The sequence below is a fragment of the Ostrinia furnacalis genome, unplaced genomic scaffold, assembly GCF_004193835.3.
Source record: "Ostrinia furnacalis isolate ACB-3 unplaced genomic scaffold, ASM419383v2 OfSCF6976, whole genome shotgun sequence".
Lineage (NCBI taxonomy): Eukaryota > Metazoa > Arthropoda > Insecta > Lepidoptera > Crambidae > Ostrinia > Ostrinia furnacalis.
Window position 1 is genome coordinate 227,955 of NW_021137215.1, and position 13,803 is coordinate 241,757.

Sequence of the window (13,803 nt, forward strand, 5' to 3'; positions counted from 1 at the left end):
CCGCTAGCCTCTTACCGTGTCAGTAGGTTAAAACATAACTTTATCATGGACTTTATAAAAATGGGGTAAATTATATATTTTATTATTATTATTATATGTATTAATATACAAGCAAATAACAGAAGTGATATTAAATGTGAAAAACTGTATATTGGGTAAGGAATATTCATTTTTATCTTTGAATATTCAAAAATTTGGAATGGAGCTTGGCATTGCACGCTGCACTTAGCCCCACGCAATATTTCCTATACTCTAATATTGTTCGAGAGTTGCAATTATCTCGAATTCGTTCTNCTTATGCGTGTTGTCCATTCCACCTCTGGTCAGAATTGTATACTCCGACGGTTAGTTAATAATTTATTGTTTTGCATTCTGTCACTTTGGCAACGTTATTGTTATCCAACATTCTGTGCATGTCGTGGCAACCTTTAATTAAGGCAACACCTTAGCTTAATTTATTTATAAGGATACTGTGAATGTATGGTGTATGTTTTGTTGGTTGTCCTTAAATAAATAAATAAATCTCTATTTTATTTATTTATTTTTATTTTTCTTTATTCAGAAAACCACAGCTCTTTATAATAATAATACAAAATATACTTTATAATAAAAACTCTAATCGCAGGCGACGGCGCCGGGCCGCGCGATCGCGTGCTCGAATGCGGAGCCCTAGCGAGCCTGCTGCCGCTGCTCTCGCCGAGTGCCGCGCCCGCCCAGATACGGACCGCCGTGTGGACCTTTAGCAACCTCTGCAGGTGAGACAAGAGACACTATAGGCGAGGCACTATAGGGGAGTCACTACAGGCAAGACACTAGCTTGTGGCGTCACCAGCAACGTATGCGCTCGGCAACATCACAGATACGGACCGCTGTGTGGACCTTTAGCAACCTCTGCAGGTGAGAGACGGGTCACTAGGAGGCGAGGAGAGTCACTAACGGGGTGAGGAGAGTCACTACGAGGCGAGGCATTATAGGGGAGTCACTATAGGCGAGACATTATAGGGGAGTCACTACAGGCGAGCCTGCTGCGCCGCGCCTGCCCAGATACGGACCGCTGTGTGGACCTTTTAGTAGGGAATTTAGTGCAATGATTTGTATGGAGACCCCTCCACTTTGGTATAGAAGGCTCATTTTTGCAACAGTGGTTCTTTGGGTGCTCCTCAGTGGATTTCCGTCGGTAGACATCGGGAGCTCCCCCTGTGGTAGCAGGGGGAGGGGGGGCAAGTTTCCTTCCGCCGCGCTTCACTTTAAGGCCCATATCTTCAAAACTATGGGTATTAGGGCAAGTGTGGTATCATTTTCGGATAATTAAAGGATGGCGAATTCATTTCTAGAACAAACTTTTTGCCTTTTCATACAAAAAAATTGAAATGTTGAGTAAAATTCACAAAAACCAAAAGGTATTTTTTTAAATAAACGTCGTTTACTTTTAAACCACTGGAGATAATCTAATAAAAAAAATATGACCATTTTTATAATCCTGATAAATGTAGCTTTCAGGTCATATTTTTTTTATTAGATTATCTCCAGTGGTTTAAAAGTAAACGACGTTTATTTAAAAAAATACATTTTGGTTTTTGTGAATTTTACTCAATATTTCTATTTTTTTGTATGAAAAGACAAAAAGTTTGTTCTATAAATGAATTCGCCATCCTTTAATTATCCGAAAATGATACCACACTTGCCCTAATACCCATAGTTTTGAAGATATGGGCCTTAAAGTGAAGCGCGGCGGAAGGAAACTTGCCCCCCCTCCCCCTGCTACCACAGGGGGGGCTCCCGATGTCTACGGACGGAAATCCACTCAGGAGCACCCAAAAAACCGCTGTTGCAAAAATGAGCCTTCTATACCAAAGTGGAGGGGTTCTTGCACTAAATTCCCTACTATTTAGCAAGCAACCTCTGCAGGTGAGAGACGGGTCACTAGGAGGCGAGGCGGGCCACTACGAGGCGAGACGGGGTCACTAAGAGGCAAGGCACTATAGGGGAGTCACTACAGGCGAGGCACTATAGGGGAGTCACTACAGGCGAGACACTATAGGGGAGTCACTGCAAGCTCGTCACTAGCTCGTGGCGTCACCAGCAGCGTATTCGCCCAGATTCGGACCGCTGTGTGGACCTTTAGCAACCTCTGCAGGTGAGAGAGGTCTCTAGGAGGTGAGGCGGGTCGCTAGGAGGCGAGGCGAGTCACTAACGGGGTGAGTCATGTCACTGGGGTTCGAGGCAAGTCACTAGCGGGGCTAATCAAGTCACTAGGGGGTGAGGCTAGTCACTAGGAGGCGAAGTGAGTCACTAGCGGGGCGAGTCAAGTCACTGGGAGGCGAAGTGAGTCACTAGCGGGGCTAATCAAGTCACTAGGGGGTGAGGCAAGTCACTAGGAGGCGAGGCGAGTCACTAAAGGGGTGAGTCATGTCACTGGGAGGCGAAGTGAGTCACAATCGAGGCCAGTCGAAGTCGCTGGGCGCCGTGGCGAGTGAAGTCACTGGGCCCGTGGCGAGTCAAGTCACTGGGCCCGTGGCGAGTCCAGTCACTGGACCCGTGGCGAGTCAAGTCACTGGGCCCGTGGCGAGTCAAGTCACTGGGCCCGTGGCAAGTTAAGTCACTGGGCCCGTGGCGAGTCAAGTCATTGGGCTACGTAGCGAGTCAAGTCACTACGTACCATGGCTAGTCAAGTCACTACGTACCCTGGCGAGTCAAGTTTTAGTAGTCAATTAGCTTAAAATTAAATTATACAGGGTGTTACTTTGCATCCTTGCCATATTCACAGAAATAAAAGTAGGGAACAATACTTATTATTTTAGATAAACAAAAGACTCTCGTAAAGAAATCACACTATGCTGTTTTAAGTTTAAGGTTTTTAAGTTTTATTGGCCTTTATAGTTTGAGTTTGAGAGATAACTTTCATGAACTGATTCAAAAGTAAACATTTTGTTGCAGAAACAAAAACCCAATGGTGAAGTTCGATTTGGTGGCGCCGGCACTGCCGTATATTTCTGAGTTATTGGAGATTTCCGATCAGGACGTGTTGGGTGAGATAATTTTCTTTATTTCTATTGATTCCATTGTGTATAAGAAAAGGGAGAAAAGTACTTGAATGGGCTGGAAGACGTAGTGTGGGCAGGCCTCCTACTAGGTGGACTGACGACTGGTGAACGTCGCGGGAAGTAGGTACCTGGATGCGGGTAGCGCACGATCGGTCGTTGTGGAAATACTTTGGGGGAGGCCTTTGTTTAGCAGTGGACGTCATTTGATTTCCACTGTGTGAACAATGCACGCATTGTCACTCAAGCAAAATTTATGTAACACACAGGCCCTGTTCTGCCGGCCGTGCTCATTTTCTATTTCAGTAGTAATCTACTATAGAATTATAACTTAAAAAAAAAAACCGACTTCAAATGCGTGAACACAAATAATAACCTATTCAACAAAAAAATAATCGTTCAAATTGGTTTATAATCGGCGGAGATATTGCGTATAAAAAAGTTCATCCCCAATTTTCCACCCTTGGGGGTGAAATATTTTCTTCAAATTCGCATGAAACCACCCTTTTGATAATACCTATTCAACAAAAAAATAATCGTTCAAATCGGTTTATAATCGGCGGAGATATTGCGTATAAAAAAGTTCATCCCCAATTTTCCACCCTTGGGGGTTGTTTTTTTTTATTATTAAATTTAAATGGGACCACCCTTGAGGTATTACCTATACGCCGAAAAAAGATTTGTTCAAATCGGTTCATAATTGGCGGAGTTATCGCGTAACAAACATAGAAAAAAAAAACATACGGGTCGAATTGAGAACCTCCTCCTTTTTTTGAAGTCGGTTGAAAATAAGTCGGGTTTTCCTTCCTGACGCTATAACTCCAGAACGCACGAACCGATTTCCACGGTTTTGCATTCGTTGGAAAGGCCGAGACTCCGTGAGGTTTATAGCAAAGAAAATTCAGGAAAATTTAAAAAACGAAATTCCACGCCGGCGATGCCGCGGGCGGAAAGCTAGTTTAATATGAAAGTCTATACTTGAACGACTTGACGTTCATACTTTTTTTTTCTTTTTTTTTTTTCGTCAGGAAATGCATGAAATTGCATACCCACTGGCCCGGGGGAACCAGTGGGCTATGTAAGGCTCTCCCTGCCAGATAGGCAGGGCCTACTCACTAAAACCTGACGGTGTCCTCCCGAGGTCTTTGGGTCCCGACTCTTTCCTGTCCGTAACAAAACTTCAACGACAACAAAACACTGAGTTGCGATCCTATCGAGTAATCGTTCTATTGAAAATGACCCTTATGAAAACGGATTTCAACTGTTTTTCAATAGGACGAATTCTGAACGTCATCGATCTTGACTGTCAAAATACGTGAATTAGGCCATTTATTTTGTAATTTTTGATATTGATTGTCTACAACGAGAACTGTAAAGTATTTTTGTAATCAACCAATCATGTTTCGTCACAGCGGACGCTTGCTGGGCGCTCTCCTACCTAACCGACGGTCCCAACGAGCGCATAGAAGCAGTGCAAGCCACACCTTCGCTTCTACACCGCCTGATCTCATTGCTACAACACGCGAGTCCGGCCGTCAGGACACCGGCCCTCAGAGCCGCGGGGAATATGCTCACTGGCTCCGACCGACAGGTGAATGTAACAGTATCATAGTCCTTGCGGGGCGAGTGTACAATGTCAAGTAGTCTCTGGGGGAAGTCGCTAGCGGAGCGAGGCGCTAACGGAGCGAGGCACTAGCGAGACGAGTCACTGGGGCGAGTCACTAACGGGGCGAGGCGAGTCACTAACGGGGCGAGTCAAGTCACTAGGAGGCGAGTCACCAGCCGGGCGAGTCTAAGTCACTGGGCGCCGTGGCGAGTCAAGTCATTGAGCAGTGCAAGCCACACCTTCGCTTCTACAGCACGCCAGCCCGGCCGTCCGGACGCCGGCCCTTAGAGCCGCGGGGAACATGCTCACAGGCTCCGACCGACAGGTGAATATATTTTTTATTTTATTTATTTATTTAGAGACTGATTCGATCACGCAGGGAAACTCCGAGCATGGCCCGCTCCTTTGCAGCGCAGGACCGTGCATTGTGGAAAACCTTGGAGGAGGCCTTTGTCCGATTTAGAGACACTATAGGGGAGTCACTATAGGCGAGACACTAGAGGCAAGACACTATAGGGGAGTCACTAGCGGAGCGGCCGTCAGGACACCGGCCCTCAGAGCCGCGGGGAACATGCTCACTGGCTCCGACCGACAGGTGAATTTATTTTATTTATTTATTTAGAGACACTATAGGGGAGTCACTACAGGCGAGACACTATAGGGGAGTCACTACAGGCGAGACACTATAGGGGAGACACTACAGGCGAGACACTATAGGGGAGTCACTACAGGCGAGACACTATATGGGAGTCACTACAGGCGAGACACTATAGGGGAGTCACTATAGGGGAGACACTACAGGCGAGACACTATAGGGGAGTCACTAGCAGAGCGGCCGTCAGGACACCGGCCCTCAGAGCCGCGGGGAACATGCTCACTGGCTCCGACCGACAGGTGAATGGAACAGTATTATAAGGATTACTAATGTTTGGCCAAAAATCGTTTCCCAAATTATCACATCGCAAACAACGTTTGAATGTAACAGTATTATAGTCCTAGCTAGTAGAGTCACTAAGACTACTAGGAGGCGGGGCGAGTCAAGTCACTGGGAGGCGAGTCACTAACGGGGTGAGTCAAGTCACTGGGAGGCGAGGCGAGTCACTATCGGGGCGAGTCAAGTCACTGGGAATAAGAATAAGAATAAGAAATTTATTCATAATGTTCATTACATGTCAAATTTTCAATATATTTTCTTACTAGCTTTCCGCCCGCGGCTTCGCCCGCGTCGAATTTTGTCTGTCACAGAAAAACTTTATCGCGCGCGTCCCTGTTTCAAAAACCGGGATAAAAACTATCCTATGTTCTTTCCCGGGACTCAAACTATCTCTATGCCAAATTTCATCAAAATCGGTTGCGAGGTTTAAGTGGGAAAGCGTAACAGACAGACAGACAGACAGAGTTACTTTCGCATTTATAATATTAGTTGGGAAGTTGGGATTAATAATAAACAATTGCAGTATTAATAAGAAAGAAATACACATCATGTCCAAATAAATTAATAATACAAATAGAATTAATGTCAATTAAATGTCAAAATAAAAAATAGTGGGTAACAGTGTCAATAATAATTAAATTCCAAACAGTTCGTCAATTTTATAGAACGCCTGCTCGATCAACCACTTTTTTAATTGAAATTTGAAAGAATCAAGAAGGGAGGAGGAGGAAGGAGGGAGGCGAAGCAAGTCAAGTCACTAGGAGACGAGGCGAGTCACTAACGGGGCGAGTCAAGTCACTAGGCGGCGAGTCACCAAGCGGGGCGAGTCAAATCACTAGGTGGCGGGGCGAGTCACTGAGGTCACTGGCGGGGCGAATCACTGCGGTCATAAGCGGGCCGAGTCACTGGGGTCACTAGTGGGGTGAATCACTGATATCACTAGCGGGGCGAATGACTGCTCGCTAGCGATTGAAAAATCAGTCCTAACTGAACCAAACTTTGTCTATTCCACCAGACGGACCGCTGCCTAGACGCGGGCTGTTTGGACCACATCCTGACTCTACTCCGCTGCGGGAAACCCTCGCTCATGAAGGAGGCAGCCTGGGCCGCTTCCAACATCCTGGCTGGTGAGATACACTGATATATTACATGTCGTGTCATCCTGTAGACGCGCCCCACCACTTTTTGGTCTCGGTCGCGCGGGGTGCGGGGATTTTGATCCGAGCAATCCGAGCGGCATTATTGTAGTGTGCGTGTGCACTCATGGATCATTTAGCGTGTACCGATAACATTCAAACATTGGATGAATGGTGGGGCGCATCTTCGTGGATGAAACGATCTATAAAACACTAGCGGCCGCCCGCGACTTCGTACGCGTGGGTCCTGTTTTACCCCCTTTTCCCGAATTTTCTTTGCTATAAACCTCACGGAGCCCGAGACCTTTCCAACTAATGCAAAACCGTGGAAATGGGTTCGTGCGTTCTGGAGTTATAGCGTCAGGGAGGAAAATCCGACTTATTTTTATATAGTAGATTTTATAGGTCGCTCAACGAGAGTTGAGGCCATCAATACAAAGAAAGATTTGTATCTGTACACATTGTCTGCGCTGACGTTTTGCGTAATCAAACTGACAAGTGCATTCTTAGCTTTGTGTAAGGATAGTGTAGTCGATATTTGAACTTGAATGTGTTTTGTATTTTGTATTCAAATATAACATCACTGCGACTCAACTTTCGTTGAGTGACCTATAATAAGTTTTTACTTAACTTGCGTTACAAGCAGTTCGTGGCATAACAAAATTTTACACACTTTAATTTTGTTGATTGTTTAGGCCAAATTTAATTTTGAACCAGTTTTCCATAATGTTGAGTTTTGGCCATGTTTCTGAATATTTAGCTTGAGCCTCGAACTCTTTTCTACACAAGTATGAATTTAATATGAAAAGTTCGTACTTGATTGGGCCCGGGTCTCTCCGAACAAGTACGAACATGGTAATTAAATAATTAACTTTAAAAAAAAATAAAACCGACTTCAAATGCGTGAACACAAAAAAAAACTAAAAATTAAAAATATTGCGTATAAAAAAGTTCATCCCCAATTTTCCACCCTTGGGGGTGAAATATTTTCTTCAAATTCGCATGAAACCACCCTTTTGATAATACCTATTCAACAAAAAAATAATCGTTCAAATTGATTTATAATCGGCGGAGATATTGCGTATAAAAAAGTTCATCCCCAATTTTCCACCCTTGGGGGTTGTTTTTTCTATTATTAAATTTAAATGGGACCACCCTTGAGGTATTACCTATACGCCGAAAAAAGATTTGTTCAAATCGGTTCATAATTGGCGGAGTTATCGCGTAACAAACATAGAAAAAAAACATACGGGTCGAATTGAGAACCTCCTCCTTTTTTTTGAAGTCGGTTGAAAAGAGGGTTTTGTTCCCTTTAAGTCCTAAAAATCTGTAGTTATAATATCAAACTTAATTTCAGGCACAAGTGAGCAGATACAGCGAGCGATCGATAAAGGAATTATACCGAGACTTCTACATGTGTTAGCTTCTGAAGATATCAAGTAAGATTATCATATAAAATATCTAAGCTTGGTACCACTATCATTTGAATGAATTATATCGAATGTAGATTTAGCCACAGGACGTCCACTGCTGAACATAGGCCTTCCCCAATGATTTCCACATCGGCCAGTTGGTAGCGGCCTGCATCCAGCGCCTTCTTGCTACACTCCAGAACCTTATCGGCCAAGTTCTGCGTACTATATGACCTGCCACTTCAGCTTGCTAATCCGTCGTGCTATGTCAACGACTTTAGTTCGTTTACGGATCTCCTCATTTCTGTTTCGATCACTGAAAGTTTAAAGAAACACCGTATAGCATAGCCTTTTCCATTCCTTTTTAATACAGTTATCCTTTTCTAATTCTAGATGCCAGAAAGAGGCAGCATGGGCCATAACCAACCTCTGCCTTGGCGGCAGTGCAGGGCAACTGGACGCGTTACTATCGGCCGGTGTTCTGGAGCCCTACTGCGCGCTTTTGGCGTCGCCCGACCACCGCGCGGTGACGGTTGTGCTCGATGGACTGACGAACCTGCTGCAGGTAGGCTTGTGGTGCCTGAGAGGCTTCCACCTACAATAAAATGTGCCTAACAGGCTCTTATTGATTAACAGGTAGGGTTGTGGTGCCTGAAAGGCTCGACAATAAACTGTGTACACCAAATCCGCATTTTCCTGGACTACATTGGAGACTATATTATGACATGACTAGCTTTTGCCCGCGGCTTCACCCGCGCGAAATTTAGTTTGTCACAGATCGTCATAAATTATAGCCTATAAATGTTATTCTGGGTTATAAACAATAATACTGTAAAGTTTCAACAAAATCCATTCAGTAGTTTTTGCGTGAAAGAGTAACAAACATCCAGACATCCAAACTTTCGTCTTTATAATATTAGTAGGATAATGATGATGATTACTAAAGCCCGGTCTGTGAGCACGTAGAATTTTGTCCAATGACCCCAAGCTACCCATCCTTATCGCTCGCGCGTAATTATATTGCTGTCGCGACTGTGCGACGGGCGCCCGCAGTGAGTGTGCGAGCGCGACAGCAACATAATTACGCGCGAGCGATAAGGATGGGTAGCTTGGGGTCATTGGACAAAATTCTACGTGCTCGCAGACCAGACAATAAATAATTTCTTTGTTACAGGCGGCAGTAAAGTACGGTCAAGTTGAGCCTCTGTGTTTGAAACTGGAGGAGATCGGTGCTCTTGACCAGATTGAGACCTTGCAGCAACATGAAAATGAACAGGTTAGTTGGAATCACTCTTCATTATCATCATTTAACCGCCTCTGTGGTCTAGTGGTAAGACCACCTGCTTCAGATACAGAAGTCCCGGGTTCGATTCCCAGTGGGGGCAGATTTTTCTGTTCGGTTTGGTTGGTGGTAGGGCTTGTTCTAAGTCCGCCTGGCTAGCTAACACCATCTTACCTAAGTCTGTCGCCATAACAACAATGTTAACAGCATTGTTGTGTTCCGGCAGTTAGAGGTAAGATAGCCAGTTCCTCCGTGGTTGAGGATTCTGGGTGAAGCTCGCTTCCACCTTCGGCCTGATCGTCACGTACCATCAGGTGAGATAAAAAAAAATCACAGGATGTCCACTGCTGAACATAGGCCTCCCCCAATGATTTCCATATTGACCAGTTGGTAGCGGCCTGCATCCAGCGCCTTCCTGCTACCTTTATGAGGTCGTCCGTCCACCTTGTGGGTGGACGTCCTACACTGCGCTTTCCGGTACGTGGCTTCCACTCCAGAACCTTGCTGCCCTTTCGGCCTACTGCAGAGTAGGTTCCATAAAATAAAAGTCGCTGACATAGTCCGACGGATTAGCAAGCTGAAATGGCAATGGGCAGGGCACATGTTTTTCATTTTTCGTTTTTCGTGGGAGAGCCATGCTTCGGCACGAATGGGCCGGCTCGACCGGAGTGATACCACGGCCTCACAGAAAACCGGCGTGAAGCAGCACTTGTGTTGTGTTTCGCCGAGTGAGTGAGGGTACCGGAGCTGGTGTCCCCCAAGGCTGTGTGCTATCGCCTACGCTCTTCCTTCTGCATATCAATGATATGCTGCAAATTAGCGGCATTCATTGCTATGCGGACGACAGCACGGTTGATGCCACTTATACCGGCCGCGCAAATATCTCTCGGGAGAACGTCATTGAGAGCCGTAACAAACTTGTGTCCGACATTGAAACCTCCTTGAAGGAGGTCTCAGACTGGGGTCGACGCAATTTGGTCCAATTTAACCCTACAAAGACACAAGTTTGCGCGTTCACCGCCAAAAAGTTGCCGTTTGTCGTATCCCGCTGTTTCGAGAGCACTCCCCTAACTGCCTCAGCCAATATCGGAATCCTTGGTGTCGACATATCGAGCGAAGTCCAGTTCCGTGGTCATTTAGAGGGTAAGGCTAAATTAGCCTCGAAGAAGCTTGGTGTGCTCAATAGATCGAGACGGTATTTCACTCCAGCCCATCGTCTGCAACTTTACAAGGCGCAGGTTCGGCCTCATATGGAATACTGTTCTCATCTTTGGGCAGGTGCGCCCCAGTACCAGCTTCTCCCTCTGGACCGCATTGAACGGAGAGCAGCTCGAATCGTTGACTGCCAGGACATTTCGGATCGGCTTGACCCCTTGGCGCTGCGTAGAGATGTATCCTCACTGTGCATATTCTATCGCATGTATCACGGGGAGTGCTCCGAAGAATTATCCGGACTTATTCCTGCCGCCACTTTTCGCCACCGATCTACCCGACAGCACTTCCACCCCCATCACTTAGATGGTTGGCAGTCCACAACAGTACGTTTCTCTAGAAACTTCCTGCCCCGTACAACCAAACTGTGGAATGGACTGTCGTCTGCGGTGTTTCCGGACGGATACGACCTGCAAGCTTTCAAGAGGAGAGCGTATCTTTACCTTAAAGGCCGGCAACGCACCTGTAACGCCCCTGGGTCTGCGGGTGTCTATGGGCGACGGTAATCACTTACCATCAGGTGATCCGTTTGCTCGTTTGCCTCCTATCACATAAAAAAAAAAACATAGCACGCAAAACTGACGGCCGATGGAGCAGCTAATAAAAATATTTTTTTAGATGAAAAAGGTCCCTTGATCCTCAGTGACGCTTTGGTTAGTTTAAAGGGTTATACAGGGCTCATCTTACGCCCGTATTCACAAACATTACTTTGAGGTCTCACAGTGCGCGTGGACGCACAGGGTGACACGAACCAATCACAAAGCTCTATTCAACGATTTGCTGCTTCACTTAAGCAAGCATCGTTTCTGAATACGGGCGTTAGGCACGCTCCACCATTGGATGACTTAAACATTGTTTGTCTTCACAGGTCTACAAAAAGGTGGTGCACATTCTAGACACATACTTCGCAGAGCAAGAGGATGTCTCTGCCCAACCTGCCAAGACGGCGGACGAGTATCAGTTCGGGACCAACGAGCCTAACCCTAATTTTAACTTCTAAAATAAATAATTAGTCCAATACAGTATAATACATAATGCTATTGTAGTACAGTATAATAGATCGTTTCATCCATGAAGACGCGCCCCACCAATATTTGGTCTCGGTCGCGCGGGGTGCGGGGAGTTTGATCCGAGCAATCCGAGCGGCATTATTGTAGTGTGCGTGTGCACTCATGGATGATTTGGCGTGTACCGATAACACTCAAACATTAGCGGAAGAATGGTGGGGCGCGTGTTCGTGGATGAAACGATCTATATCTATTTTGCGGTACAGTACAGATGACTTGCACCAAAATAACAATTTTAACCCTGTATTATAGATTTGTAGATCAAAATCAATTGGGTTAACTACTCATCATTTTGTTGATTCATTTGACTGTACATACAATATTACGAAGTTCAACTATGTATAGTATAGTGTTCAAATTGGTTCCAAAATACTGAATTTTCTTGGCTTTATTCTTCTGATTATTAATATGATCTAATAAGTAATACTTAGGTTTAGTATAATGTTTTCATAAGTGCCTTCATAGATATAATCTTCAGTTAACATTCAGGGTGAAGTATCTTTGTAATTTTGCCATATTTTGCAAGAACTGTCAATGTATTGTAACTTAACCTACAGCTAAAACTTATCTAAAAACATTCCAAGTATTTTAATTTAAAAACTCAGGTTAAAACAGATGAAATATTTCTTGCTTATTATTTTGTAAAAAGCTGTTTTATTGAGGTACAAAAACACAAAATAACAGACTGATATGTGATAATGTTAGTATGTAAGTTTTATTTTTATATCAATTAAAGATTTTCACTTATTTTATGTTTTATTTATTTAAATTGAAGTGTCCGAAAATTAATAGTTTTTTCTGTAACTGTTGAACTTTCAAAATTCTATACAATATTGAAATTGGTAGTATCAATTTAAATCTGAATGCAGAATAGATTATTTAGAATCGTAATCTAAATTTTAGATAATTTCTGAAAATAAATCTAGCATATACAAAAAGCAATACAAAATACAACACTTTTTTCTATGTTTTATTGAATTTCAAGTAGCTCCGGTAATATTGTGAATGTAATATCAATTAATACTAATGATGGGATCAAATCAATTGCAAATAGAAATGTGTTTTACCAGAATTTATTAAAAAAAACTTATTTCTAAAGGAGTTTTGTATGCTAATCTAAATTTTAAGCCTTAGTTTGGTCCTTCAGCTTCTCCAGTTGCTGCCTGAAATGAAAATAAGTATAATATTAACAATTTATATGTTACTAGCGGCTGCCTGCGAAATCGTACGCGTGGATCCTTAGGGGTGGTTTAAAATCCTTTCTTAGCGGATGCCTACATCATAACATCTACCTGCATGCCAAATTTCAGCCCGATCTGTCCAGTGGTTTGGGCTGTCCGTTGATAGATCACTATGTCAGTCAGTCAGTCACTTTTGAGTTATTTATATTTAGATTACGGACAATACTAGACAATGTCAAGAGAGATAATCTCAGACCTATGAGATTGGGGATAAATGGGGTTTTTAGGTATGATCTTGCTCACTGAAACTAACCTCAACTGTTGGTTAAAATCGTCTTGGACGATATCGTCCTCCCAATTATCTTCCCAAACTGAGACATCTTCGTCATCAGCGTCTTCTGTGCCCCAGTCTGTTGAGAAAAAGGAAATTATTAGTACAAAATTGAGATGTGTCCCAGACATTGATGAAATGTGCAAATTTGCTTACTTTCTGCGGGAAATTCTTCGAATTCATCATCCTCCTCGAGCAGTCCAAGATCTACTTTCTGTTTATCAGCCATTTCGAGATTAATTCAACGTTTAAAATTAATTTAGGTCTCAAAAACTGCTCACCGCAAAACAAAAGATGCACTGAAATTAGTGAAATTTGACAAATCACGCTACATGACGCAAGCTGTCACTGTCACAGTGGCTTATTGTTTTTAAATCCTGGCTCTGTCCGTGCATTATTGAGCCAAATATCGAATATCGGTATTTAGAACGTTATTTTTAAATTATTCTGACTAAAGTTTTTGTAAATTACAAATGAACTGATTATAGCCTGGAAATGGGTCCCAAATGCAAAGTTAAAGTCGTTTATTGCGACATCCGGTTACATTATTTTGAGGCGGTAAAACATTATTTTTAGACAGTTGGCAATGTTTGTTTTTAAT

At 43.8% G+C, this 13,803-nt stretch overlaps 2 protein-coding genes across 2 annotated transcripts; one reads left to right on the forward strand and one right to left on the reverse strand.

The window, feature by feature from the left end:
• The first annotated feature begins 2,097 nt into the window (after window positions 1-2,097).
• On the forward strand, window positions 2,098-11,649 carry LOC114363066 (importin subunit alpha-1-like). The gene is made up of 8 exons (XM_028318672.1): window positions 2,098-2,137; window positions 2,938-3,029; window positions 4,454-4,632; window positions 6,597-6,708; window positions 8,075-8,156; window positions 8,523-8,694; window positions 9,304-9,405; window positions 11,492-11,649. The coding sequence occupies exons 2-8, from the start codon at window positions 2,951-2,953 to the stop codon at window positions 11,621-11,623; spliced, it is 858 nt and encodes a 285-aa protein (XP_028174473.1). The 5' UTR covers window positions 2,098-2,137; window positions 2,938-2,950; the 3' UTR covers window positions 11,624-11,649.
• Window positions 11,650-12,747: 1,098 nt separating this feature from the next.
• Sem1 (Suppressor of exocyst mutations 1) lies at window positions 12,748-13,528 on the reverse strand. Its single transcript, XM_028318673.1, has 3 exons — window positions 13,359-13,528; window positions 13,185-13,281; window positions 12,748-12,853 (listed from the first exon to the last, which is right to left on the reverse strand). Exons 1-3 carry the CDS (start codon window positions 13,429-13,431, stop codon window positions 12,814-12,816), a joined length of 210 nt encoding a protein of 69 aa, XP_028174474.1. The 5' UTR covers window positions 13,432-13,528; the 3' UTR covers window positions 12,748-12,813.
• Window positions 13,529-13,803: the final 275 nt, after the last annotated feature.

Coding starts and splice junctions, on each gene's coding strand:
- LOC114363066 (XM_028318672.1), top strand. CDS start 2,951: ATGGTGAAGTTCGATTTGGTGGCGCCGGCACTGCCGTATATTTCTGAG. Junction 3,030..4,453: donor TTCCGATCAGGACGTGTTGG/GTGAGATAATTT, acceptor GTTTCGTCACAG/CGGACGCTTGCTGGGCGCTC. Junction 6,709..8,074: donor CGCTTCCAACATCCTGGCTG/GTGAGATACACT, acceptor ACTTAATTTCAG/GCACAAGTGAGCAGATACAG.
- Sem1 (XM_028318673.1), bottom strand. CDS start 13,431: ATGGCTGATAAACAGAAAGTAGATCTTGGACTGCTCGAGGAGGATGAT. Junction 13,282..13,358: donor CGAAGAATTTCCCGCAGAAA/GTAAGCAAATTT, acceptor TTTTCTCAACAG/ACTGGGGCACAGAAGACGCT. Junction 12,854..13,184: donor GATTTTAACCAACAGTTGAG/GTTAGTTTCAGT, acceptor TTTTCATTTCAG/GCAGCAACTGGAGAAGCTGA.